We start from the raw sequence: 27,853 nt of genomic DNA, 5'->3' as shown, positions 1-27,853 counted from the left end.
GTGAAGACAGAGACACGGTGTAGAACAGGTGCTCTATAAATAGAAATCCAATGACAGAGGGGCAAACAAAGGACCCTGAATAGGTAATTGGATGGTTAAGGCTGCAACAGACAGGAGCATGGATAGACTGTGGATACGTTGCTGCTTGATTTTGTGGCTGAACAAGGAGTCTTCTCTGGGGCCAGGATTGGTCTCAACTAGCCCTAGACACCCCCATACTTGGACCCCAGCCAGACCCCTCACGTCAGCCCTTAGGCAGAGGGCCAGATGGATGAACCACTAAGATTTACCTCTCAATTGCCTGTTCTCTACACATCATTGCCTCAGGATGCCCACCAGATTCATGGAGCGAGAGATGAGATTACAGATCCAGAGAGAGAGAAATACTAGGTAGGGTCACACAGCAGGCAGAGGCTGGAACAGGAGCCCGAGTGTACCGGCAGCCAGTGTGGGCCTGTCACGGGGATTCTGTGCCAAGGCTGACAGGAGCCAGACCTGAAACTGGATTATATGTGGGCAGAGCACTCAGGAAACTTCGAACATGCAGGCAGTCGGGCTGTCAGGCAAGGACGGATATGTAGCTTTCTTTCCTTCCCATCAGACAGAGACAAGCATTGGAATAAGAAGTTCAGAGAGAGAGAATCAGAGTGAAAGAGAGGGGGGAGAACCTGGAAGAGAGACCAAGAAATAGACACAATTAGACAGAGTCAGACACAAAAATAGAGATGCAGAGAAAAAAAGATGTGAGTCAGAGACATGGAGAAAGGGAGATGCAGGAGGGAGAGCCATGCAATTTAAGACATAAAGATAAAGGAAGACATGAAGTCACAGAGAAATACTGTCTCAGAGTCATAGAGCAACAGTTACATGGAGTCAAATATATACAGACAGGGACAGACAGAACTCAGAGACTGAGAGACAGAAACGAAAAAACAGGAGGGAGAAATAGAGGTGGAGACAGAAAGATCAAGGGAGGCAGAGAGATGGAGAGAGAGCAAGGAGACAAAGACAGAGTGAGGCAAAGAAAATGATCAAAACAGCAGGAAAGGGAAAAGCAGGCGACAGAGGAGAGCCTCTTGGTCTCCAGTCTCTCCAGCCTGGCCTCCCCAGGGTTTGGGCCCCCCTTTGCTATTCTTTGGTTTCCATAGCAACAGGGAGGGCAGCACTAAATTTGCATATACATTTACATCCTTTCGGTCTGCATAATTCAACAGGTTTCTGTGCATATTCATGAGACTGTGAATGAAGGTGACTCTCCCAAACCCTGCTCAAAACCTGGCTGTGGTGCCCCCTGCCGGCAATACTTGGTCATGTCTCCAGGCCCAACCTCAAGGGTTAGCCAGACCTTGTTAAAACATTCCTCCTCTTTCCCCGACACTCCCTTGTATTTTCCTATCTCCAGACCTTTCTTTAGGTGATGCCCCTCTGCCTGCCAGAGATGCCCTTCCCTCAGCATCAGTCCTGCCAGTGGTACACATGTACTCGTACAAACACACACACACACACACATACACACATTGGTGGGGTGGGGGGCATGGCAGGGAGTGACAGCTGCAGAGGAGGAGGCCCCTCAGTCACACTTCTGTCTGTTGTTTCTGTCAAAGAAGGAGGTGGGTGAAAGGACCATGCTGCGGGAAGCTGGGATGTAGTGTGAACTGAAGGCTGACACATCTACCAAAAGAATGGGGACATAGGAACTGTGGGCCTCAAATGGAAACTGACAAAGGACGCTGGTTCCAACCAGAATAACCAGGAGAGCTAAGACAGAGACAAAAGGGGCCTCTGAAACAGAAGGGCTGAGGTGGCTTAAATGGTGGTGAAGAGGGTGCCTAGGGCCAAGAACTCTTTCAAAGTGCCAGGCTTTGGAAGCTCTTGTGGACTGGGAGGGGCTTCTCTAAGGCTCCACCCATCATTTTGGCTTTACCATCTCTCCCTGGACCCCTACAGAACCCTCTTCACTGCCCTTTCTGACCTGTGTCCCCAATCTACTATCCACACTGGAGCAGCCAGAGCTCTAAGACATGAATCTGATATGCCACATTTCCTCCTAAAAGCCTTCAGTGACTCTCCATCACCCTCAAGAAAAAATCCAGGCTCCTTGGCCCAGCACTCAGGCCCTTCCTCACATTCCCTGCCTTGAACTTCATGCTCCAGTATGATCTCTGTGCTCTTCTCACCTCTATGCCTTAGTTCATGCCTGTCCTTTAAAAATTTTTTTAAAAATTTATTTGAGAGAGAGAATGCGAGAGTGAGCATGAGAAGGGAGAGGTCAGAGGGAGAAGCAGACTCCCCGCTGAGCAGGGAGCCCAATGTGGGACTTGATTCTGGGACTCCAGGATCACAACCTGAGCCAAAGGCAGTTGCTTAACCAACTGAACCACCCAGGCGCCCCAGTTCATGCCTGTCCTTTACCTAGAATGTCCTCTTCACTTTCTACTTCTGGAGTTTTTTCGAGATTCTACACAGGCATCATCTCTTCTTTGAAGCTTTGTCCCTAAAGGCTGGATGAGGGCCTCTGAACTCTTGGAGTCTAACAAAATTCTCTAATCCCTCTGTGTATCATACCAATAATGAAACTATCTACGTATGTGGCTATTGGCCTCTTGGGGTGGGAAGTTCTGAAGCCAGTGGCTGCATTTGTCACATTAAGTGTAGCCATTGGCTGTTTGTTGAACAAACGAATAATCTTTGTAAGCCTAGACTAACTATCCTGTCTTGAGGCTCCTGGAACCTCGGCCCAAACCCTGAAACAGGATGGGGCATCCCTTTGTAAATGCTGCCACCTTGTGGTCATGTTCAGAAGTGCAGCCAAACATCACCTTCCCAGGGGGAGGACGAAAGTGGGAGTTGGAGGTACCCATCAGAATCAGGCCAAGTCCCGGGGCGCCTGGGTGGCTCAGTGGGTTAAAGCCTCTGCATTCGGCTCAGGTCATGATCCCAGGGTCTTGGGATGGAGCCCCGCATCGGGCTCTCTGCTCAGCAGGGAGCCTGCTTCCTCCTCTCTCTCTGCCAGCCTCTCTGCCTACTTGTGATCTCTGTCAAATAAATTAAAAAAAAAAAAAAAAAAGAATCAGGCCAAATCCCAAATGGCGGAGGAAGGGGGCAGGGAGAGGAGTGGTGAGGAGGGAGGTCCTCAGGGCAGAGTGCCCAGAGCTTAGCGTTCTTTGAACAGTTCTGATGAGTTCCAAGCAGACAGAATGGCTCAGAAGCAGAAAATATCATGGCATGTGAGAAAAGTAAGGCATTAATGTGTGGCCAGAGCCCAAGTCCAAGAGCAGTGGGCCAAAGATGAGCTGAGCAATGGCAGTGACTAAGCAAGGGGGTCCTTTAAGACTACCCAGTGAATGGGGGCACCTGGGTGGCTCAGTGGGTTAAGCCTCTGCCTTCTGCTCGGGTCATGATCTCAGGGTCCTGGGACTGAGCCCCGCATTGGGCTCTCTGCTTGCTGGGAGCCTGCCTCCCCCTCTCTCTGCCTGCCTCTCTGTCTACTTGTGATCTCTCTCTCCTTGTCAAATAAATAAATGAAATCTTAAAAAAAAAAAAAAAAGACTATCCAGTGAATGAATTTGGATTTTGTCTTATAATCTGGACATGGGGAGGTTGAGGGAGAATGACAGATGGCCTAAATATTTATCAAGCACCTACTATATAACCAAGCAATGTTCAAGATTAATCAAAAAAACAAAGATTCCTGCCTTTTCCAAGCTTACATTCTCATCTAGAGGAGACAAGACAATAAACAAAAACACTATTTTAGAGAAGTAAATTAGAAGTGCGGGGGAAGGCAGGGTAAGGGACTGATGGGGCACCTGGGTGGCTTAGTCAGTTAAGCATCTGACTGTTGGTTTCAGCTCAGGTCATGATCTCCTGGTCCTGGGATTGAGCCCTGTGTTGAGCTCCATACTCAGTGTGGAGTCCGCTTCAGATTCTCGTTTCCTCTGCCTGCTTATTCTCACTCACATGCGCCCTCTCTCTTATTTCTTTTTAAACAAATTAAACCCTTAAAAAAAAAAAAAGAAGAAGTACAGAAGTGTTTGACTGCAATCTTAAATGGATCTGTCAGAAAAGGCCTTGCTGAGGTGACATTTGAGCAAAGGCTTAAAGGAGGAAGGGAGACAGCCAGGAAGGAATCTGGCAGAAGAGCATTCTGAATAAAGGAAACTTGGTTTGAAGGAGAGCTCAGAAGGGTGTAAAGCAAGGAGACCAGTAAGGAGAATGTCCTAAGATAATGAGGGGCATAAAACAAGAGGCCATGGGAATGGAGAGACACCTAGGAAGCAAAATTTGCAGGACCTGGTGTCTGCTTGCACGGGGAAGGTATATAACACCTCCAGTCATGTTGTGTTTCTAAGTCCTGATCCCAAGACTACCAAAATCACCTGACATGCCACCTCCAAACCAGGCAACAAGAATGCTCAGCACATTCCATCCTGGATGACTCCATTGCCCATCCTGATGCCCAACTCCTGCCCCCAACACACTGCCACCCTCCCCAGCTTCTTAATTCTTCAGCCTCATCTTCAGTGACTTTTCCTCCAGGCCACCCAGCTATCCACTCTCATGGCCACAACAAAGTCCAGTCAGCTCCTAAAACTCTCAAAACCACCTTCTTCCATCTCATCCTTTAGTTAATGTTAAATTATGTCCCTCTATAAAGGATATGTTTAAGTCCTAACCCCAGTACGAGAAAAGGTGACTTTATTTGTAAATAAGATCTTTACAGAGGGAATCAAATTAAAATGAGGCTATTTGGGTGGGCCCTAATCCAATATGATCAGTTTCCTTATAAAAAGGAGAAAACTGAACATAGAAACAGACACAAGGGAAGAAAGGGTAAAGATGAAAGACTGGAGTCATTTTAGAATGACATCTAAAAGCTAGGAAGGCCAAAGACTGACAAATCAGAAATTAGGATGAGTCTGGGGTGCCTGAGTGCTTCAGTTGGTTAAGCGTCCGCCTTGGGCTCAGGTCGTGATCCCAGTCTGAGGATGGAGTCCCAGGGCCTGAGGATGGAGCCCTGCATTGTCAGGCTGCTTGCTCAGCGGGGAGCCTGCTTTCCCCCTTGCCTGCCACTCCCCCAGCTTGTGGTCTCTGTCAAATAAAATCTTTTAAAACAAACAAACAAACAAACAAATTAGGACAAGTCAAGGAAGGAAGGTTTCTGAGGGAAAATGGCCCTGCTGATGCCAACTTGAGACTTCTAGTCTCCCAACACTGTCAGGCAATACATTTCTGTTGTTCTAGGCCACTCTGTGGTACTTTGGTATGACTGCCCTAGAAGTAGGGCAGTGCCCTGTCCTAGTTCTCGACTACTCCATTTCATTCCACCCCACCCCAGACATCTTCATGTGGATCTCCAGGACAGTGACTTCTACCCCTTTCTATCTTCACTTGTCTCCTGGCCCACTTTGGATTCCTTGACTCTTCACTACATCTTGCTATTCTCCCCACTCTTCTTTCATCATTTCTGCCAGTCTCAACCACAGTCTGGAAGAATGCAACAGTGATTTCTCTTGAGTCCTCACCTATCCTATGGATGCTACTGAAGCTCACACACTCTGATAACACTACAAGTTCATGGTCACCAGCCTCACCTGGGCTTTTAGACCTGCCTGGTCATCCTCCTGTACCTCTCTGGTTCTCTCTCCTGCAACAACTATCTCGCTCTACTTTCCCACCAGCCTCCTCATTCCACTCTCAGCAGCAGAGCTAGATTCCTGCTTCAAGAAGAAATAGAAACCTTCTGAACTCCCTTATATCCCACCTTCACCTCCACATGCTTCCTCATGCACACCCATCTTCAACTCCTTCTCTGGGAACTTACAGGGAGTCCTCTCTCCTGTCCCCTTTGGGAGGCCCATACCTCCATGGTTCTGGCTCCCATTCCCTTTTACCTCTTACAGAGTCTCATTCTGAGTTAACCACAGTCTCTTGAATCTTTCTCTTTCTCTACTAGCTTCTTCCACCAACCTACAAGTATGCTCAAATTTCTAAGTCATTAAAATAAAAAACTCTCTGTATCTCACATTCCTCTACATTTACCACCTCTCCTCCCATTCACAAACCTACTTCTGGAAAGAGCTATCTCTACTTTCTTACCTTTCATACCAAAGCATAACCTTTCCTAAGAAATTATGGAGGCAGAAGCCACACTGGAGTGGATTGAGAATGTGGGAAGAAACTGAATCAGCAGTTACACACAACTCTTATGTCCCTCCTAAGTTGGGTCAAGATTTCTGGTTCTAAAGGTCTATCTTCTCTCTGGCTCCCTCCCTATAATTCCTCCTCTAGGTTCCAATAGGGCCCCACAGAAACCCAGGAGGAAAAATACCCCAGAATCACTAGTCATCCCTCTCTAAACTTCTGGCCTATTTCCTGATTCTTGGAACTGCAGATCCTGTTCCTCCCAATTTTGACCCCAGCTGTTTCCCTCACACATACCCCTGCCATCATCCTGGAGTTGCCAGGTGGTGCCTCAGTGTGCTGCCCAAATGGGAGCCCCTCCTAGGACTCCCAGGGCTTGTGATACCACCTTACTGAAGCATTCATTCAGTACCAGTCACCATGTTTATTCCACTTGCCCATACACCATGGCTAGAGCAGACTGGATCAGGAAGGGATGTTGAGGTACGTAACAGAAGTCTTCAAGAGGCTGGTCCTGAAGTTCTGGGGACTAGGAACACTCGGAAAGCTGTTCATGGTAGAAAACACCAAGTGATGCTTAGAGAAAAGTCAATATGCAGAAGTTGGGAAGGAGCAAAAACCCGAGTTAGCCACAAAGAGAATAGGGAGAAGTCAGGCAGTTGCTGCTAGCAAGACACCAGAGTGCCTGCCAGAGCTTCTAGGGGTGTGTTAGATGCTCCTTGACCTTCTGTGTTTGAGAGGCCTGGCTGGGGAGCTGCTCAGAGGATTTCACGTCTCTAGTATACCCTGAATCTGCATCACTTGCCTCTCCTCAGAGTCTTCTCTATTACGCTGGGCAACCTCCTTGAAAAGCACAGAATCAGCATTCAAAGCTTGATCACAGCCTTCTGGCCTTACACTTGGTCTCCTAATCCCTGCCCTAAACCTCTTATTGAGGCCTCTGTCCTCCATTTCTCCCAACCTCCTAACCCCTCCCACCTAGACTCAGCCAAATATCATTTCACGACTCTCAAATTGCTGGGCCCTCCATGCCACAATGTGAGCCCAGAAGAGCCCCAAGTTCGTGCTTTCCTGGTGAATGGACACTCAGTCTACTGGATACATTGGAGACCTCAAAATCCAGTGGGAGACTCACCTGACTTAACTCTTCACTGAATCTACACTGCCCACAATCCTGCTCTGTTCCTGCAGACTCCTGGCTACTACTGCAATCTTCACCTCTCCTCATGCCCCTGCCTTACCATGGTGAATGTAAGAGTCTATGGCCAAGTTGAGACAAAAAAGGAGCAGCAAGGGATAAAAAGGAAGGATGAAACCTGGAGAGGAGATATGAAATTGAGCTATTTTTTTTTTAAGATTTTATTTATTTGACAGAGAGAAATCACAAATAGATGGAGAGGCAGGCAGAGAGAGAGGGAAGCAGGCTTCCTGCTGAGCAGAGAGCCTGATGCGGGACTCGATCCCAGGATCCTGGGATCATGACCTGAGCCGAAGGCAGCGGCTTAACCCACTGAGCCACCCAGGCGCCCCTGAGCTATTTTTTTTACAAGATTTTATTTATTTATTTGACAGAGAGGACAAGTAGGCAGAGAGAGGGGGAAGCAGGCTCTCTGCTGAGCAGAGCCTGATGTGGGGCTCAATCCCAGGACCTGAGATCATGACCTGAGCTGAAGGCAGAGGCTTAACCCACTGAGCCACCCAGGCGCCCCAAGCTATAGGTTTTTTGTTTTTTAAAGTCTATCTATTTAAGTAGTCTCTACACCTAACATGGGGCTTGAACTCATGACCCTGAGATCAAGAGCCACATGATATTCCAACTGAGCCAGCCAGGTGCCCTGTGAGTTATTTTTAAGATAGGAAAAAATATGTAAGTGGAGTTATTAATAATGATAGCAATTAACATTTATATAACACTATACACCCAGGTGGTATCTAAGAGTTGTATGTGTATATTTCTACATTTAATCCTCATAACAACCCTATGAGGTAAAACCCACATATATCCTGTGTTATGGATGGGATCACTAAGGCTCAGAGTACTACTTGCCCAAGTTCACAAAGCAGTAACTTACTAGCAAATGGCAGAACTAGGATTCAAATTGAGACCATGACCTTAATCACTACTTTGTAAATCACTACAATGTAAAAAATCTGCAAAAGAAAAATGTCCCTAAACTAGGGGTGGGATGGAAGGGTACAGGGACTCCCCCTCCTTTACTCCCACCTCCACATAGCAGATCAAGCAGAGGCTCATCAAACAAATGGGCAGAACGTTTATTTCCTAACCCACTCCCTGGATCTCTGTCAGAAGAAAGGACAGAGGCACAGTAGGTAGAATGCCAAGTAAACCCTTCTTAAGCAATCCAGACCCCAGCTGAGACCGCACACCTTTTAACTCTTCATAGCAGTCCCTTTTCACACTGCAGAAAGAAGGAAGCAGGACAGGGAGGCTGTGAATTCAAGTCTTGTTGGGGATGTTGAACAGTTACAAGAGGCTTTCCTGAGGAGGCAAAGCCATCCTAGACATTCATGCGTGGAAAACAGCTTGCTTGGCACATCTTTAGGACCAGGTGTCTCGAACCCTTCTTCGGGGTCGTGGACCACAGCTGGAGCTTGATGTGGGGCCCAGGCCAGGGGGTGCTCCTGGAGGCTGGTAGCCACACTCATTGGGGTCCAAGGGGTCCCGGCTGAGCAGTACCCACACTGCAGGTACATGGCGGCGTACCGTGAGGGGATCCAGGCCTGTGTCAGGTGAGACTGGCACCCAGCTGTCCTCGGTCTGCAGGAAGCGCAGCTTGGTAAGCTGGTGCAGGCCCGGTACACGCCGCTTGACAATCTCAGCACAGCTGACTGCCTTCCCTGCAGCCCGACCAGAACCTGAGAACACCACATGCCGTGCACCACCACCCTCCAATCGACCCAGTGCCAGCCCCAGTAGGTTGCGGATTTTGCTGCCATCTCGGACCCGCATCTCCAGGGTATCAGGAGGTAGCCGCGGCATCGGAGAAGGTGCTGGGAGTTCCACAGAGCCAGCTTTCCGGTAGTGCTCCATTCCTCTTGCTGTTGTGTCTGAATTTCACGGTCCACTGCAGGGAAGTGTCAGATGAATGCTGGGCAATATGCCCCAAGCCATCCTCTAACCCCAGCTCTCCAGTAAATGGTCCCGCTCCTCATCCCAGACTTCCCAGGAACAGGACTGCATCCCCTCATCCCTGGCTTCTCAGCACAGGTGCCATGCCTACTTTATCCTGGGAAAGGGCAGTATCCCAAATGTCCCATTCTTCTGGACATAGCCATAAGCCTCCCTCCACCGTGCAGTCCCTGACACACGGCCAAATTCATCAAAAACTGGTCTCTTTAGGATAGGCCAAGCCCCCTCATCCTAAGCTCCCTAGGACTGGGACTGAGCCTCGTTCACCTTGAGTTACTTGGGACAGGGCTGTGCCCTTGAACATGGACTTCGAGTACCTCCATTTTTACCTCAACTTGTACTTTCTAATAAAGTTCTTTCCAGTTTATCTTTCTTCCATCCTTTTTTTTTTTTTAAAAAGCTCTACACCCAACATGGGGCTCCAACCTACAACCCCCAAGATCAAGAGTTGCATGCTCTACTGAGCCAGCAACGCACCCCTTTAGCTATCTTTTAACTCGGGCAAAAAAGACCCTGCAAGCAAAGCATCCCCTGATGCGAACCAAAACTACTCCTCAAGCAGTAAGGGCTGTGTTAAGGCCAGCAAGACCCTCTTTGGCCTCAAGACAATGATGGACCTGCCTTTTACTGCCCATTGCACCTACAGACTGACCGTTGCCCCACGTTCTCCCTGTATAAACACAGAAGCACTGTCAGCACTTTGAAGACAGTTTTTGAGTTTTTGAGACAGCACTGAGTCCGCTGTCTTCTCAGTGCTGGATCCACTGAAATAAAGTCCTTTCTTGTTTTATCAACACTCATCTCTCTGCCTTTGGATTTTGTCAGCCGGGAGTGGCAGAATCTGTTCTGTTCGGGACCCCCAGAGCCAGGTGCTTTTGCGTCCCTGTGCCCCGGTTACAACCTTGCCGTAGACTTTTGAAAACAAGACTAAGCGCCCCTCACCCACAGCTCTTTAAGATAGGGCCAAGGACCCCTCACTCCGCTCGGAGAGGTTCCTACACTCCAAGCTGCCTGGCAAGAGCAAAGAACCCTCCTCCACATGCTCCTCAAACAGAACTGAACCCCTCCCCCCATTCCGGGATCCTAAGAATAGGGCCAAGCACCTCTCACCCTGAGATTCCCAGTGTTGATGCTCCCAACCCAGGTCACTCAGAAACTCAGAGGCTTGACGCGGAGCGCTGCGTGGGCTACTCCTAGAGCGGGGTCCACAGCACGGCCCGCTCCATCGCCACGAGCGGTCCAAAGCCCAGCATGCCTCAGACACCAAGGAGCCTGCCTCAGCTCTCCTCCCTGTACATCCAGACACCCGTATCACCGACCCCAAACCCGCCTCGCTCCAGCTCTCACCGCCACGGCTGCGCACACCTCCGATTAGATATGGAGCCAAGATGGCGCGCACGCTGGGAGCGCGCCGAAGCCGCGGGGCCGCGCACGCCGGGTAGAGGCGGGGCCTACGGGGCCGTGACCTACCCGGCCGTAGCCCGCGTGCCTCATTGGTAAAACGGAGTATGGCCTGGACGTCTAGGAGTGAGCTGAGCCAGGGCAACCTGAGACCATGAACATACAGGCAGTTTCCGCTGTTACGCCCTGGGGAAGGGGCACCCCTACCGGGGCGCAGAAGAGCCCCGCGGAGAGGAGCCACCATCAGAGACTCGCGTCCCAAAAATGGGGAGGATCCGGCCCTGAGAAGATGGCCGGGGGCGTCACCAGTAGAGCGCCTGCAATAGCAAAGACGAAGCAGTGGGTTTCACTTGACGGGGCAAGAGGTTCCGTTTGAAGTGGCTGCTGCTGCGCGGGGGAGAGCATTGGTCACCGAGTTCTGAGCTTCGACCTCATCCTGTGGGCATGGCGAGCCACGGTGGCTTTTCATCAGGGGCCAGTCAAACCAGTTTGTGTGCACAGCTCACTCTGGCTGCCGCCAAAGGGGGTGGGAGCGGGGAAACTGGTCTGCAACCTCGGGTGAACAGTCGGCTGGGTGCCGGGGGCGCGCCCACGGAGACTCGTATGGTGCCTAGCGCATAGTAGAAGCTCAAATATTTGTTAAATGATTTAAGAGAATGAAACAAATAGTTGGAATAGAGAAAAGTAGATTAAGTTGGGAGATAATAGGAGGTAGGTTTGGTGAGTTGGTGACTGTACTGAGAAGAAGGTTAAAATCTAGGATGTCTCCCAAGTTTCCATCTTAGGACATGCTGAATTTGAGATGCTAGCGAAACGATGCAGGTGGGGTGGCGGGCGGGCAGGCAGCTCTAAAGGGGTTTGGGGCCCCAGCGCTCCCTGAGACCACAAGGGGGCAGCAAACACTTGGTGGAGTGAGGCACCAATCTCCATCTAGGCTCCATCAAGCTCCCTCCGTCTCTATCCCAGCCACCACTCCAAAAACAGCCCATGCCCACCAAAGAGCCCAAAGCCCTGCAACCAAACCTATTCTGGGCTCCGCTTCCCGCTTAACAGCACCAAGTAAGCTCCTAAGAGAGAAACCTCAAGGATCTTGCCTTTGCACATGCTGCTCCCCAGCTCCCGAATACCCTGCATATCACCTTCCAAGGCTGCCTCCCCCATCCCTTTTTCTTTAGTGCTCCAAAGGACCCAGTGCCCAACAGGTGGGATGGGTCTTTTCCTTGATCATCTCTGCAGCTAATCCGTGCAGGGCAGGGATCACATCCTCCCCACCTAGCATGGTATCTGACATTTGGAGGATACTTGATAAATGTGAAATAAATGAATGCACAAACAAATCTTCCACTCATATTAATCAAATGAGAGTATCTGTGCTGAGAGCTCTACATCCCCCAGAAAGCCAGACCAGGATGAGTATAGCTCCCGGTCCAACCACTAGCAAGGCTGACAATTCTGCCCTCTACCACCCTCATCTTCACCATCATTCCCATCATAGACCAGGAAGTTGGCACACACCTCCAGTGATTTCTATAGTTTATTGTCACTGGAATAGGACACTGATGTGGGGAAAGGGTGCAAATAGCAAATGTCAAGTAGCTAGAGCTCTGACCTCAGAGCCCCACCTGAATGCAGGTAGGCTGAGAATCCAGTAAATATAGAGCTGCCTCTGCCCTGTTACAAAGGCAGTTTAGCACATGGCCCTGGAGCCTGGCTGTCCTGGTCCACCCAGCAATGGGAAGCAGCCATCATTCCTCTGCTGGCTTCACTTGCTTGGCGGCCTCTAGCTGGCAAAGTAGCTCATCCCACTGCACAAACTGCTTGGAGAGAAGCATCGTCTGGTGGCAGGTCAAGGTGAGAACAAGAGCTTGAATGAGGGAGTGGAGAGATCTTCCATCTGCCAAAGGGTTGGGGAGGAGGGGAATAGACAGGGTCATTGGGATGGGGTAAAACAGCCAGAGCTGGAGATGGAACAAAAGGACAGGGCTTTGGACAGCATTCTTTTAGGGGCCTGGCCGAGCAGAAAGGATACAGTCTTGTTGTATTCCTCCAGGAGAGCCTTCGACTCCTCAGTGATCTCCACACACTGGTCCTATGGGGCCAACGTATGACAAAGGAGCTGGATAAAGTCCCCACTTCCCACTAACTTTTCTGCCTTATAAGGGGCCCTCACTCCCCATAAAGCCTAGAAAAGGTAGTGTTTAACTCCAGAGCCAAAAGGAACAAATTTCTAGCAAGGCACAATCAAGCTCCAAGATGGGTACCTTAACAGCAGTCCTAAGGGGGAGTGGACCACTCATTTAAGGAAATATTCCTGCTAGTTTATAGACATATATATACCTCCTTCCCTGTCCCCTACGTTTGAATCCTCTCTGAAGGATTAATCTAAGGCCTGGGAATGGTAAAACAAAACAAAACAGAAAACAGCTCCTCCACTCATAGTCAAAGACACACCATCCCCAGAAATTCTTGGGCACCTCCCATTATCAACCTTCTGGTGTCTCAGAACAGTCCTACTCAGAGGCAAGAGACCTAAGGCAGATGGAAGATAAAGGATAAATCTTCAAGTTTCCCCTGGAGCTGACATGAGGGTAGCCTGAGGCTGCTTCCCCAGGTAGCACGGGTGGGGACTAGGAGCCTCGCCACCTCTACTTTCCCTTCCAGTCCTCTCCCATCCCATACCTGCTGCTGGATGTGGATCTGGGCCAAGCGCTGCAGGCGGGCAGCATGCTCAGGAACGGCTGTAAAACACAACACACACTGCCTGATGATGCTTGTGCCTTCCCCTGGGACTGCTCAATAGTCTATTAGGTCTTCAGCAGGATTAGAGTATTGAGTGGAGAAGCTAAGCAAACGCCAGGCTTCATCGACCACTGCAGCTAAAGGTGGCGGGGCTCCCTGCCCACCCCAGTCTTACTCTAGGACCCAGAGGGGGTGAAGATACAGGCTCCTAGGAGAAAACAAGGAGGGGGTCCCCAGAGTTGCCCCATGTCCCCACCCCAGTGCTGTAAGCAGGATGAAGTAAAGAAAGCTTTGCCTATCATAGGATCTCTCCCTTTGCTCTCAATCCAGTGGGACCAGGTCTGCCTGGAACAGGGAGCCTGCAGGTGGGTTGAAGATGAATGCCAGGTTCCTATGCTGGACACCTAGAATCCAACACCAGAGCCTTGGCCACCATGCTGGCCCTCAGCTTAAGGCTGTCAGACCCTCAGCAGATAGCTGATCAGGGGTGGGGATAGGGAACTAGGAAAAAACACCTCCAGAGACAGACAAGATGGATATCTGGATTCAATTAAAGTCACTGTCTGCCTGTAAAAACAGGCCCAGGGACTGCTCTGGGAAGTGCGGTGAGAAGAATTTACACACGTTCACAAGCCTGGCAGGAACTCGGGCTTCACAGCACCATGCAGAACAGATGCTGAGAGGGTGAGGAAGAAGGTATAAGGAATACCCAGAGTTGGGGGCTGCTGGACTTAAACTAGTGTCCTTACGTCCAAACTGCCTGAGGTTCTGAAACTGACTCTGCTCTGGCCATTTTAATCCCAATTCAGGTAGCAGGATGAGGGTAAAGATAAGGAACAGACTTAGCTTGAACCCAGGGCACCTGAGGCACAGGGAAGTCCTGGCCATCCACCCACCTCCCCAAGCAGAATAGTAGAGCTGCAGCCCCAAAGAGGTACCTTTGATGTGAGCGCTGTCCAGCATGGGCACCAAAGCCTCCACCTGCTCCAGGAGTGCAATCTGGGATAAGATAAACTGCTCCTCTGAGGCAAAAACAGACAAGACAGTGAGGTAAGCCTGGGCACTGCTACTCCTATGTGAGGGGCTGAGAACATGGCAGGGGAGATGGCTGAGTCCTGGAGCATGGGGCAGCTACTCTGCCCACTGCCCCTTCTCTAGGTGCATATTCCCCTATTCTGCCCCCACCTCTCCTAGATGCCTCCAGTATGAGCCATCTTGAGCCCAAGGAGCCTCAACGTTTCTCCAAATCCCACCGGTCTTCAAGTTTTAACTCTAGGGCCTCTTCCTCTAGCCTCCTATTATCAAACTCAGTAAGTCCTTCTGACACCACAGGAGACAGAGTACTTCAGACTTAGGTCTCCATGCCTAAGGACTCCTGGGATGGTATGAAAGAGGAGACATGCGCCAGACTACCAGGCAGGTTCTGCTCAGTGGCCCTGAGATGCAGGGACAATTACAAGCTTCTGGAGAGCTCGGGCAGTTAACAACAGAGCCCAGTGAGAAGAGCAGGATCTGGACTGGACCTGGAACAGGTGATTTCAATGGCTGCAGCGAGTAGGAAGCACATTCAAGAAGAAATGACTATTATGTCAAATGTTAGGAGGCAAGGATGCTTATCAATTAACAGAGGAAAAAGAATTCAATTGGCTGAACTGGTGCAAGGAGAGCACAGGAAACAGAACTGCATGGGAAGGTGGATCCACAGACTATAGAAGGCTCTGAATGGCAGGCTAAGGAATTAGGATTTTACTCTAGCAAGGAGAGAGATGGAGATGCTGAGGTTCCAAAGTAGACAAAGTAGCATATTGATGTGTTTGGGGAAAAGGATACTGGATCACATGCATGGAGAGAAAGACTAGGGTCAGGAAGAGGACTCGACTGTAACTATTTATGTATGAGGGGACAGACACTGAGGCAGTGGACAGGGAGGGATGCAGAGGCTGGACTCCATAGTCGGTGTAGGAGAAGATCTCCTGAACTTGGTACCTGAGCCATGGCAATGGTTTAGGGATGTCCTGGTTCACCACCATATACCTCACACCAAGGATGGTCTGGATCACAGCAGATGATCAGTCACTAAACATCTTTTGAATGAATGAACAAACACAGATACTTGGCAAGCCCTACCTCATGGAGTGGCTGACTAAACTGGGTAGCAGACATTGCCAGGTCTAGAACTATGAAATCCCAGTGCTTTCTCACATGAAAGAAAAATGTTGAAACTCATACCAATATTCTCGCCTCTCCCAAATGCAATGTTCTGCTCCCACCCTTTCCTAGAAGCTCTCCTGTCTAGTGAATGGAAGTGAGGAAGGTTCTGAAGGAAAATCCTAGAACACTGAAGTAGTTCCCACTATTGCTGGCACTATGGCCTGCAGCTGGCTCAGAATGATACCACACCCAAAGCCTACTAGAGGACTACAGGATGACCTCAGGCCTCAGCCCAGAGCTAGGCCAGAATTCCAGACAGCAGATTCCAGAGCTGTTATCCATGAAAGGACTGGCAGGGTGGCCATCTCGGTGCCCAGCTTCCCCCACAAACCAAAATCCCCAGATGCATGTGCACACATTGTCCAGCACTACCTGCTAATATGAACTGCAGCTTAGAGGCATCAGGTATGGCAATGCGGTCAATGTATTCAGGATCCAGATATTTGATCAGGTCTTCAACTAGAAAAGAAGCAAGATGGAAAATGGAATGGGGCTGGGGAGTGGGGAATCTGTCTTATGAAGGATATTAGGGGATATTAGAAGGATATCAGTGGTCAACCTTGGGGAGAGCCCTGAGTGGGAAGATGACATCGACAGTGCCCATCAGCAGACCTCCATCAGGCCCCACCTCCCTTTCTCTCCCCTCTGACCACCTCCTGGTTAACCTCAGCCTTTACAGCTGGGAACACAATTGCCTCCACTATTCTGGGGCCCTCACCTTTCCCACTGACCTATCTTCAACAAAGGTGGAAGTTCCCTTGCCCCTTAGTACCACCAAGACAAGTCAGAGCTTTTTCCAATTTTTAGGTTGCTTGCTTTGACATAGCAAAAAGACATGGATAAAAAAAAAATAAGGTATGGGAAAAAAAAATAAATTTACACCATGGGGCTCTCAGGGTCTAATTTCTTTTCCTGCCTTTGAACCTTGCCTATGGAAATCCCATATCTCTCCTCCTTACTCTACCAAGAGGATCTTTGAGGCAGAGGTCTTACCCCATAATTTAGGACACTATCATGGGCTTGGAGTTTAAGCACAACACCCCACTTTACCGTTTCAGCAGGAAAACATGTTCACATTCTATCCCTATAGGGCAATTCCAGTGACCTTGCTGGCCTGGAGGGCAAAGACCACATCCCACGAAGCACAGGCATAGGAAGGTCAGGCAATCACTTACTCTTTTTGTACAGAATCTTCACTCTCTCCCTCTTGCTGGCAATGTTCCCCAAAGCCACCTGTACCTTGACTAGGCCATCAGCCACCTGTAAGGGGATTGAAAGTTAATTCCAAGACTCACCTCTTGACTCAAGGCTTGAAAGGGGTAAAAAACACTCATTCCCTCAGACTCCCAAATCTCCTTGTCCCAGCAAAGTAGGCTGGCCCCTTCTTTTGCCTTAAAGGAGATGCAACCCCACCTTCCGGGAATCCTCAGTGTGAAGGGGACGATAATCATGTAGTCCTTGGGAAGCTTCAAATCTGATTAGGGAGATAATTAACTATAATTGCGTTCATAGGGCATTAGTATATCCTATATATTATATTCCCTGGTTCCTACCTCTCTAGCTGAACCTACATAGACTTTAGGGGTAGAGGGTGTGGAGTCCCAATATTAAAGTGTTAAACAAAGGGAGAGGCTATAGGAGTGAATGATCTCACTCAGGTTTCTAAAACCTGTATTTTAGAATACAAGATAAAGAACGCCAATATGCAAGGGTCAAATATATGGGGAGGCAAATAGGACTAAGCAGCAACAGCTATAGAGGAAGGAGGGAAATTAGGATTTAGTGTCATAGATGTCAACTGAAGCACATGTTTTGAGAAATCAGTTCTCAAATGGGACATAATCTGTTACTGACAACTTATTCCAGAAGAAATGTACAAAAAGACATCATTACCTCTGATGCACTTAACGCCAGGGAATGCCTGACACTCCGCCTTCAGTAAAAGATCTTCTCATAGTAAAAAGGGAATGAGGGGGTGGGGGTTGAGAGAACTAAGCTTCACGGTTGTCAAAATCCAGTCACTGGTGTGAAGGAGTCCGGGTCCATATCTCAACACCCGGTACCCAATCTCTTCCCCTCCTAGTCCTAGCTCTTTCAGACCTCGCCTCCCATCCCGGGGGCCTTCCTTATCCACCTTTGCTCTGCCTCCTCTGGCGTTCCATGGCCTTCTTTCTGTACAGTATTTAGCAATTAATGACACGGCGCTCTGTGACGGCCCTTCCACTGCGGACTCCAGCTCTTCACGATACTCTCTCTAGTCAGTTTTCTCGAGTGTGTTAGGTCTCCCCAAGCTAGTCCGCGAGGACAGAGGAGGAGTCTTAGTCACAGTTCACACCGAGCCCATTGCAATTGGTCCTAATAACCCGAAGTGCACGCCATATGAAAATGGACCCCGAGGATCCGATAAACTCTGGAAGGCTTCGAACCTTTATTATGTCAAAAGCCAGGCTGAGGGAGATGAAACTGGAGTGGTAGCATCCATCCCAGGGACCAGGCCAGTAGACCGCTCTTGCTCTACCCCAAAAAGAGAGCACTGGAAAACAGATCGCTCACCTTCCGCGAGCCCCGCGGCCCGCCCGACCCGTACACCCAGCGCTCCAGTTCCTCCACACGGGCCTGTAGCCGCTGCACATCGGTCACAGCCGCCATAGCTACTGCCACCCCGCCTCAACCGGGGATCAGCCAGAAGGCGGGACATCCGGCCAAATAGAGAAGGTTGGCTAATCCGACTGCGAGGGTGAACCACGATACGGGAAGTGGCGTCACGATTCAGCCCTCCGATGCCGGAAGTGACCGACTGGGCGGGTGAAAGATGTCAAAAGCTGTCTGGTTACCTAGGCAACGGTTACCCTAGCCAAGTTGTCAAGCCCTACCTTAGCTTCCTGCTTCTGCTTGTCAAGACAAGGTTTTGCCGGTCTTCTAATTCCAGGGAGCCGGAGAGGTTTCCCACCCTATTCCCCGAGATTGCCCATATAAATACACCTATTTTTAAAGGATTGATCCTTTCCCAAAGATCAGTAGGGGACTCCCTGGGATACCACAATCAAGAGTCTTAGAGGTTCAAGCGATTAAATGTCTTGCCCAAGGCCACCCCACACTCTAGTAGTAGAATCAGGATTTGAACTCAGGCAGTCCGAGTCATGAAATCCAGCCCCTCTATTTTCCTTCCTTCTTCCTTTTTAAAAAAAGATTTTATTTATTTATTTGACAAATCACAAGTAGGCAGAGAGGTAGGCAGAGAGAGGGGGCTCTCCGGAGCAGAGAGCCTGATGAGGGGGCTCGATCCCGGGACCCTGAGACCACGACCTGAGCCAAAGGCAGAGGCTTAACTTACTAAGCCACCCAGGCACCCCTCCAGCCCCTCTACTTTCATGGACCTTTGCTGTTCTCTCGTCCCCTCTGAGAACCTCTGGCCTCAACCCCCAGACCCAAAGAAAAAGGAGAGGAGGCACTGGAGAGGGAGGGACTGCAGCTTTATTATTCAGATGTGACCTGAGGGACGACTCCTTCACAACACCCCAACCTAACCCTTCACATGGCTTCTGAAGAGAAGCAGGTATGATTTGAAGAGGTGGGGTCCTAGAGATGACATTGATACAGGGAAGCACATGAGGAGATGATTGGGGTTACTGGGGGCAGAACTCTTTGGTAGATGCTGATGCTGCTGAGGCAGGCAGGGAGGAGATGCTCTCCCTTTACAATGAGGTAGATGTAACACTGAAAGAAAACTCTTTGGCTTCAATCCCACATGGCATCTTGCGGGGGCGGGGGGCATATCCCAGGGCTGGGTCCTAGAGTGGGCACCCTGAAAGAATCAAGGTGTGGGGGATGTCTCCTCCCCTCCCCTCAGCATTGGAGCTGGGACTCTTAATTCCAAGTGGGAGTTCTCATGGTGAGGTGCTGGAAGGGGGTCCTGTAGGGAGAAGAGGTGCAGGGTTGGTTGGACCCTGGGAAGCTGGCACAGGCTGGCGACGGGCAAAGAGGACACCTGACAAAGGGGTGAGGAGATGGTTAGAGGGAAAACACAGGCAGGAAGGGGTGGGCACAGAAACAGAAGAGGAAAACAAAAGTCAATGTCCTGATTGTTAGAATACCACACACATATCCCTGCCACAAACCAATGAGGACAAACCCCTTAGGTCAGTGGAGACTCCTGTGCCAATATAGATACCCTCAAACAGGTAAACAAGAAATATTTACACTCATACATAGGCCCATGACAAGGCAGACATCCCATGGTACCCATGCCAGAGAGGTCATGCCTTAGACCCCATGCCATTGTAGACACCCCTTTAACCCATGCCATTGTAGCAATCCCCTGACCACCACATTACCCATGCAAGTTTGGATATCCCTGAACCTCATGCTAGCTGAGAAATTCTAAAATCCCCATGCCAGAGCAAATACCCCTGACCTCATGCCAGTATAGACAGCCTGCAGTACCCATACCAGTGTAGACCACCCCGTTGATCTCTAGTGCCATGTTGATACTGCTGATACCACTGCCTGCCAGATTGAGAGGCCCATCCAGCCGCTCTTCTGTCCAGGAGGGGCAGGGAGTCACATTTTGGAGAATCAGGCTTCAGACTTATAAGCTCCCCCCTCCATCCTTATAGACAACCCCCATTCCACTTCTGCCCGACACCTATAATCACACAGTTGTCTATTGAGGGATCTTTCTGCCCCACCTCCAACACCTATGTTCTCCCTCAGTGCACAGACCCCTCCTCACCCCTTAGGGGAACCTTGCCACGGGGCAGGAAACTGGGGGGAACTCCAGGTCGAGGTGGGTCCATGTGCCCCATCAGCACAGCCCTCTTCTCTGGTGGCTCCTCTGGTGCCAACTTCTCCCTTGCAGTTCCCAAAGCCAGGCCCACAGGCAGTGCCAGTCGAGGGGTTGGAATTCCGCTTTCCTCTGGAAGAACAGGTCATTCAACTCTCTGGACCAACCAACTCTGCCTCTGCATTTGGTTCACCTCCCAGGCCTGGGACCAATGGAAGTTACCCAAGCTGAAGCACCAAGTGTGATCCGCCCCGCCCCCGCCCCGCCCCATCCAGAGTCTCAGCCTCAAGGCTCTGAAGCTGGCGTGCCCAAAGGGCCAGTATATGCCTAGGTTGGTCCAAGATAATGTGGGGGCTTTTCTTGTTCTTATTTATTAAATAATACAGGTCACAGGTGGCAAAAACTACATGCAAACAGGAGCCCAAGTTGGACAGGTATGGAATGGAGCTCCTCTAGATAAATGGCCTTTTTCTGAGCTTCAGGCCCACATCGCAGTAACCTGTACCCCAGACCTCCCACAGCTTCATTGACCCCAAACCTCAGTACGCCTGAACCTTAGCGATCGGCAAACCCCAGTGCCCTGTCAGTCCTTACTGCCCTCATACCTCAATGCCTCCCAGACTTCAGAGTCGCCACATTTTAATGTTCTCTATATTTCAGCACACCCCCTAGGTCTCAGAGACGCCCAAACCTCAGCCCCTCTCCCCTCACACCTTTCTTAATGGGGCTCGGGCTCAGCTGCGCGCAGGCGTGGGCCGGCAGGCCTGAGGCGGAGCCCTGGGCTGTACCGGGGCTGGGCGTAGGCGTCAGCTGGGCTGCACCGGGACCCGAGAGGTGGCCCGGGGTTCCCCGAGGGGTAGGCCCAGCTAAGCCGTAGAGCGGAGCGGCGGTATAAGCTTGACGACGGCCCTCGCGTCGGTTGCTGTCGATGGCTGCCTGGAGCTCCCCCGGGGAGCTAAGCGCCCGCGTCTCGCACTCGTAGGGGTACAGGTACTTCATGTACCTAGGGACGGACGAACAAGGCAGGGTGGGTGGGAGGCTGGACCCAACTGATCAAGCCCACCGCGAAAGTACCCCTAGGTCCTCCACGCCCTGTGGTCCCCTTCCCGCGCGCGCCTTCCAGCGCCTTCCCCAATACGCTCGCGCGCCTGGCCTCACTGGGTGCGTAGAGTGAAGGCTGCCGACGTGATGGTGGTGGGCAGGCTGAGGCCGCGCGTGACCTCCCGCCACACCTTGCGGTTGATGACTTCCACCAGGCCGCCTTTGGCTGTCACCAGACGGAAGAGCGCGTACAGGTCCAGCACCTGTTTTGCCATGATGGGCACACGGTTCACTGGCGTCCCTGGTGGGAGGTGGACAGAGCGTCAGGACATTAAGACTGAGATCCTGTCTGCGGACAAGCTCAAAGACTGAAGGAGTCAGTTACCTGGGTGGGGCCAGGGTACAGGGCAAGACCTCTGAGAAAAGGGAATAGGGAGGGATAGGGAGGTGGGATTCCAGGCAGAGTCCACAGAGCCCCCAAGTCCTGCATTGTAGCAGGAAGGACAGGAAGCTAGATCAGGGGTCAGCAAACTCTGTAAAGGTCCAGACGGTAAATATTACAGGCTTTGAGGGTCAAACCTCTTCTGTCCGAACTACTCCACTCTGCCATAGATTGAAAGCAGGTATAGATAATATTTAGAGGAATGGGCCCGGCTGTGTTGCAATAAAAACTTTATTTACAGACCCTGAAATTCGAATTTCACATGTCCTTAAATGTCATTCGTCTTTTAAATTTTTCCCACTATTTAAAAATGTAAAAACCATTCTTATCCTGCTAGATTTGGCCAGCAGGCTTAAGTTTGCCGACCCCTGGGGTAGACCCCTGGGGTAGACTGTAGTAAGGACTTCCTGATAGTGCTTTAGAGCTGGACTCCCCTAAGCAGGGGCCCCAGGATGGCTGCCCGAGACCGGGGGATGGCTGATAGGAGAAGCAGCGGCCCCCCGGCTCGGCTCGCCAACTCCGCAGCTCACACCGCCCCCGCTGGCCAGTCCTGACAAAGGGGCCTGTCTGCGCTGAGCGATGGGCCCCAGTTAATTCCTTACCGATCCCGTCCCCTTCCGCCGCCGCCTTTGGACCCGAACAATTAGCTGCGGCCTGATTAATGGGGGGAAATTATCGGTCCCGCGGGACCTCCTCCCCCAGCAGAGGGAGCGGCGGGAGGCAGGGACCGGAGGGAGGCAGAGCTCCCGGCCAGAGGGTGATGCGAGGGAATACTGGGACCTGCTCAGACCACCCTACCCCACTGCCTCAGCGGAGGCAGACCTCGAGGAAAGGAAGGGAGGGGACATTGGGACCAGAATGACTGGGCCTCCCTGGGAAGCAAAAAAGACCTGGGGTCCCACTGATGCTCCCTGGCTATAAAGGATCCCAAAAGGGGATGCTGGGCCTGCAGTGGGAGCCTGGGGGACTTTGACCAGCAGCTGCAATAAGGAAGGGGGGGGTGCGGTGCAGCTAGTTAATTAGTGGCTTATCAGGCCAAGCTCCGAGTGAGTTAATTAGCTTTGTAGAGAGAGATAATGAGTCAGTCTTCGGACCCATGAATCTGGGGAGAAGCCTAAGTGATGGACTGCCGCCCACCCTGATCTCCTAGACCCTTGCATTTTCTTCTAGCACTGAGATTCCTGGAAAGGAATTCCTCCTCCTCCACAACCTCAAATCACATGGTCCCCAGCCTACCCCTTGGGAAGTCCTTCCTTCAGTCTAATCCCAGTCCTTCCTGCTGTGGAGCACATTGGGTGTCCCCTGCCTAAAGCAAGGGGAAACTGAGGAGAGACAAGGCTGGACAAAGGGCCACTAAAAGAGGAACAAGGCATTCCCAGCCCCCCAATCCTGGGAACCACCCCCAAGCCAACCCCCTACCAGTTCCCCCTCCCACCCTCCCAATTGATCCCACACTCATTAACCTGCCAGTGGGCTGGCCACTAATTAATCCCTGGGTGGAGGAGGGGGGCAGGGTCAGAGGTTAAAGACGCTATTGAGGGCCCAAAGGATAGGTGTTGCCAAGCTCAGGCCTCTGCAGAGAGGACCCAATCTAGGGACTAAACCCTGGTGTCTCCCTTCCTCAGAACTGGTAGGTAGGGGTCCTTCCCTTACATCATCCCACTCACCCCTCTTCTGCATGAAGCTAAACAGGTCATCCAGAAATTCCTTCCTCTTGGGGTCTGCATCAAGCTCGTACAGCTGGGGAAGGACTGAGGTCATTTTTCAGCTCCACTGACTTCCCCCTCCCCCTGGGACCCCAACTCAGGTTATACCCTGAATAAGGGTTCTTAGCTGAAAGGGTGAGTAGGGTCTGAAATATGGACTCCCTGGCATTAGACTCTCTCTCCCCATGAGGGTAGGTAGGGGCACTTTTTTCTAATATACACAGAGACCCTCCATTGGCCAGGAAGGCCCTGGGAAACTCAAACGCTCCCTCTGGGGAATAGGGGACTGAGAGGAAGCTTAGCTGCCCTCTAGGGCATGCACAGAGCCCTAGGGAGGAAGTCAGGCTAGGAGAGTGCATCACATTGAAGAAACTGACAGATGTCTCTGAGGCGCTCATTTACTCTTGCTCATTCCTGCAAAGGCTTCTTGCTTTTCACATCTCCATGTATCAAGGCTGGGGACGAAGGGCAGAGATACCTCTAAACCATTCCTCAGGCAGAGTGGATGCTCAGAAGCTCCTGGATTGAAACTTGGGGCCCCTGAGCCCACCTTCTGGTCTCTTACCAGCAACAGTGACCTCTCCACTATAGAGGCTGCCACAGAGGTAATGGCCCTGCACCACTCAGGACATTTGGGGTCAGAACTTGGAAGGCCCAGAGGTCATTCCACACATTTCCAGTCACCTGAAGCCTCATCTCCAGTTTCACCTCCCAAATACCACCCAGGACAAACAATCCCAAGAGTAACAGTCATTTACCCAGAATAACAGTCCCTGAGTAACACCAATAGGTAACACTCCATTCCCCAAGAAGAATTCTCAGAACAACAACAAAAAACACCCATAAGTAACAAACCCTAGAGTTCCACTACACTCCCATAAGAACTGAGCCCTAAGTATTAGATGGATACACACAAATAACACACATGCTCTCCAAGTAATAATTCCCAGAATTATAGCCAGAAGAGACAGTCGCTAGAACCACAGAGCTCTGAATAACTCTTCCAGTTTGACGCTAATGCCACAGAGTACTAGGCACAGATGAATACTTCTGGAAAATACCCAAGACCAACATCCTACAAGTAACATTACCAGGACAACACAGCTAGAGTCAGAGTCCCTCATAATACCCTCATAGTGACAACCTGAAGCAGTGCCTTAGAATAACAACCAGATGCATTCCACAGAGAGGAAGAACCTCAAATTAAGGCTCTATGAGTAAGATCTTGTCATTCCCAGCTGTGCAGGAGTCCTTTAGTCACACTGCGGCTGTAGTGGCCATCACAGACTAGGAACTGTCACCCACAGACTTCAGGCCATGGAGAGGTTTGGATGAGGGCAGTGCACCAGGGAAGAGATGAGGCGGCTATCAGCTTGCCAGAGAACTAGCAACCTCCAGCCTGCTTCGAAAGACAGAAATAGGCAGCCCAGGAAACCCCCACTGGTTGCTGGAATATGACCTTGTGACTTGATGTGGGAGAAGGTAGGGTATGATGGTTCTGGCACTGGAATCCTCATTCCTCAGATCCCACTCCCTCAGAAGAATTCTTGAAGCTCCTCACCCCTCCCACTTTTCCTTCCAGCCTCACCAAAAGCCTCTAGTCTGTCATGCCTCCATGTTTCTGGGCGTCTCCTGCACCTTTCAGTGTGTGCCTATGCACTTCTTTCCATGTCTCTGGGTGTCTGTTTCTCCCTTCCTGTCATTTTCTATCTTTCAGTCTTCCCCCTCTCTCCAAGTCTCTGTGTCTCTGTCTTTCCATCCTGAAGAGGGCAGTGGGGGTGGTTGGGCTAAAAATCCCCTGGTTTTGCCTTTGCCCAGAGAAAGGGGAGAGGGCCCGACATCGAGGGGGTCCTACCTGCTTGAACTGTTCCTCGTAGGTCCATTCATGGGGATGAGGTCCAGGGGGTTGGCTGGAAGGTGAGCTGGGGCCCCGTGTCCCTGGACGGCTCTCCTCGGCTGCCTCCTCCTCTGCCCCGGCTTCCTCCCCTTCCTCATCCTCTTCAGCATCCTCCTCTTCTTCAGTCCCAACCTCCCCCAAGGCCCCCTCAGGGGCCTGCAGGGACCGGGGGCCAGGCAAAGGAGGTAGTGGTGGTGGCAGTGAGCGTGGGGGGGCCAATGGCCCCACCCCTTGGGCCAGGCGGGCTGCCTGCTGCCTCTGCAGGGCCTCCATTACAGCTTCCAGGCGCAGTCCCCCCGCTGGTGAGGGGGCTGGCACCAGGCGGGGCCCCGAGGAAAGGGCCGCCTGTGGGGGTGGGAATTATGAGTGTTGGGCCCTGCTGCCCCCACAACCCTCAGCACAAGAGGAGCTGGTCACTGATGCCGGGAAGTGTAAGGGGGCCACAAGAAAAAAAGCAGAAAGATAGCTTTTCCAGAGATTGACAGACACGGGTAGAAAGAGCAGGAGAGACAAGAAACGAGACCCAAAGAGATGGAAAGAGACATTGACAGAGGACAGGTAGAGACAGCAGATCAGAGAGGGTGACAAGGACTAAGAAACAGAGAGAAGAGGGGAGGGGGGAGAGAAGGCGAGAGCAAAAGAGAGATCCAAGGGAGAGACAATGAAAGGAGAGGTACAGAAATAGAAATAGAGATGAGACTGAGAGACAATGAGAGATAGAGGTGGGAAGAGACAGAGATATCCAGCAAAGACAAGAACGGAGAGACAGAAGTGGGGACAGATGAGATTGATAGAGATGCTGGGTAAAGAGGGAAGGTAAGAGACATAGAGAAGCAAGAGATAAATAACAAGACCTGAGTGGCAGGCAGTCCAGAGAGGGACAGGGACAGAGACAGAGCTGGAGAGACAAATAGTGAGACAGTGGTTGAGAGGGACCGGGAAATAGCGACGCAGCATGAAAGAGACAGAGACTGAAGAGAGAGAAGAGATTAGAAGGAAACAGGGGGAGACAGTAAATACGGGAAAACAGAGACAGAGGCAAGGAAACAGACGGAGAGACGGGGCAGAGACGCTGAGGACCAGCACTGAGGAGGCGCGGGAACAGAGGGCGGTGGGGACAGAGCCTGGGACCGGGCGGGCTAGGGACCACGACCGCGGGGTCTCGACGCCCGCTCTCTGGCTTCCCACGGCCCGCGGCGCACTCACCAGCCTGGAGCGGCCCGGTGCCCCCGGCGTCTCCACGGCGCTCCCTCTGCTCCGCCCGCCTCTCGGGCAGCCACTTGCTCCGCTCGCTTCCCTGCGCGGGGTCCCCCGCCGTGCGCTCCTGCCGCCGTGCGCTCTTCTGGCCGCGGTGCGCTCACAAGCGGCTCTGCCGGCGCGGCCGCGGGGGCGGGACCCGACAGGGGCAGGGCGGGAGGGGGCGCGGGGGGAGAGGCCCCGGGGGCCTCTGCCGATCCCAGCCCCCCAACAGGTGTTTCCCCCTTCGTACTATCAGACGGGGGCGGAGAGGGCGCTGGAGAGCTGCCGGGGATCGTTCAAAGGAGAGTGAGGAGTCTCACACCACTGGACTCTGGACCAGTGCTCCGTCACACCAAGTCGTACCCCCCAAATCCACACTCAGTGCCTGGCATTCACACACAGATAACCGTGTTCCTACCCTGTCACAAGTTCAGGCACACAGCCGCCCTGTCTCACATATCTGGTTACACGGACATTACAGCACCAGTGGCCTGGGCAGGTTGTGATCATGAGGGGACTCTCTCGGCAAGATGCTAGGTGAATGTGGAGGGCCTGCACAGAGCAAAAGCTTTCCCTCTGCCCTGCTCAAGCGCTGTTCCCAAACGCATGCACGCTGCAGCTTGCGCAGTCCGTGCCCACGGTGGTGAAGGCACACATCTGCACAGACACGCAGTCAATGAACTGCTTCGGCACCCACATCAGCAGGCTACACACGCCACGCGCAGACACATTCACACTTTGTTGTTGTTGTTTTGTTTTAAAGCTTTTGTAACCTTCTGTTATGGACATTTTCAAACATATACCCAAGGAGAATAGTATTATGAACCTCTGGTATCCATCCGACATTTCAACTGTCATTCTTATCATTTTGCCAATCTTCACATGCTTCCTCAACCATTTTGTGTGTGACTCCACAGTCTGTATTTCCAGACCCCTTCAGCCAACCGTTCCAGGCCCACTCTACCCCCTGTGATCCCCCAGAGACTGAGATTCTTTATCTTATTTGGGGGCACTGAGTGGCAGGCCACGATTTGATTTTTCCTCTGAGAGGCTTGGATACCCCCTCCCTTTCCTAGGCACCCTCATAACTTCTCCAGTT

At 51.4% G+C, this 27,853-nt stretch overlaps 3 protein-coding genes across 5 annotated transcripts; all 3 read right to left on the bottom strand.

The window, feature by feature from the left end:
* Positions 1 to 8,397: 8,397 nt before the first annotated feature.
* Positions 8,398 to 10,702, bottom strand: RPP25L (ribonuclease P/MRP subunit p25 like). 2 transcript variants are annotated; one of them, XM_044265477.1, is made up of 2 exons: positions 10,643 to 10,702; positions 8,398 to 9,230 (listed from the first exon to the last, which is right to left on the bottom strand). In XM_044265477.1, the coding sequence occupies exon 2, from the start codon at positions 9,194 to 9,196 to the stop codon at positions 8,705 to 8,707; it is 492 nt and encodes a 163-aa protein (XP_044121412.1). In that variant the 5' UTR covers positions 9,197 to 9,230; positions 10,643 to 10,702; the 3' UTR covers positions 8,398 to 8,704. The 2 variants fall into 2 exon arrangements, with proteins under 2 accessions (XP_044121412.1, XP_044121413.1); XM_044265478.1 differs by lacking the exon at positions 10,643 to 10,702 and adding an exon at positions 10,406 to 10,636.
* A 1,515-nt stretch (positions 10,703 to 12,217) lies between these two features.
* DCTN3 (dynactin subunit 3) lies at positions 12,218 to 18,339 on the bottom strand. 2 transcript variants are annotated; one of them, XM_044265475.1, is made up of 7 exons: positions 18,200 to 18,327; positions 16,822 to 16,906; positions 16,019 to 16,105; positions 14,374 to 14,457; positions 13,376 to 13,434; positions 12,726 to 12,785; positions 12,218 to 12,531 (listed from the first exon to the last, which is right to left on the bottom strand). In XM_044265475.1, exons 1-7 carry the CDS (start codon positions 18,293 to 18,295, stop codon positions 12,442 to 12,444), a joined length of 561 nt encoding a protein of 186 aa, XP_044121410.1. In that variant the 5' UTR covers positions 18,296 to 18,327; the 3' UTR covers positions 12,218 to 12,441. The 2 variants fall into 2 exon arrangements, with proteins under 2 accessions (XP_044121410.1, XP_044121411.1); XM_044265476.1 differs by lacking the exon at positions 12,726 to 12,785 and having other exon boundaries at positions 12,507 to 12,590; positions 18,200 to 18,339.
* A 776-nt stretch (positions 18,340 to 19,115) lies between these two features.
* On the bottom strand, positions 19,116 to 25,843 carry ARID3C (AT-rich interaction domain 3C). Its single transcript, XM_044265474.1, has 7 exons — positions 25,474 to 25,843; positions 23,580 to 23,652; positions 21,588 to 21,771; positions 21,143 to 21,432; positions 20,379 to 20,561; positions 20,096 to 20,185; positions 19,116 to 19,634 (listed from the first exon to the last, which is right to left on the bottom strand). Exons 1-7 carry the CDS (start codon positions 25,786 to 25,788, stop codon positions 19,534 to 19,536), a joined length of 1,236 nt encoding a protein of 411 aa, XP_044121409.1. The 5' UTR covers positions 25,789 to 25,843; the 3' UTR covers positions 19,116 to 19,533.
* Positions 25,844 to 27,853: the final 2,010 nt, after the last annotated feature.

Source organism: Neovison vison, chromosome 9 (assembly GCF_020171115.1).
Source record: "Neovison vison isolate M4711 chromosome 9, ASM_NN_V1, whole genome shotgun sequence".
Lineage (NCBI taxonomy): Eukaryota > Metazoa > Chordata > Mammalia > Carnivora > Mustelidae > Neogale > Neogale vison.
Note: the sequence above shows the minus strand (reverse complement) of the source record. Positions and strands in the feature narration are given on the sequence as shown.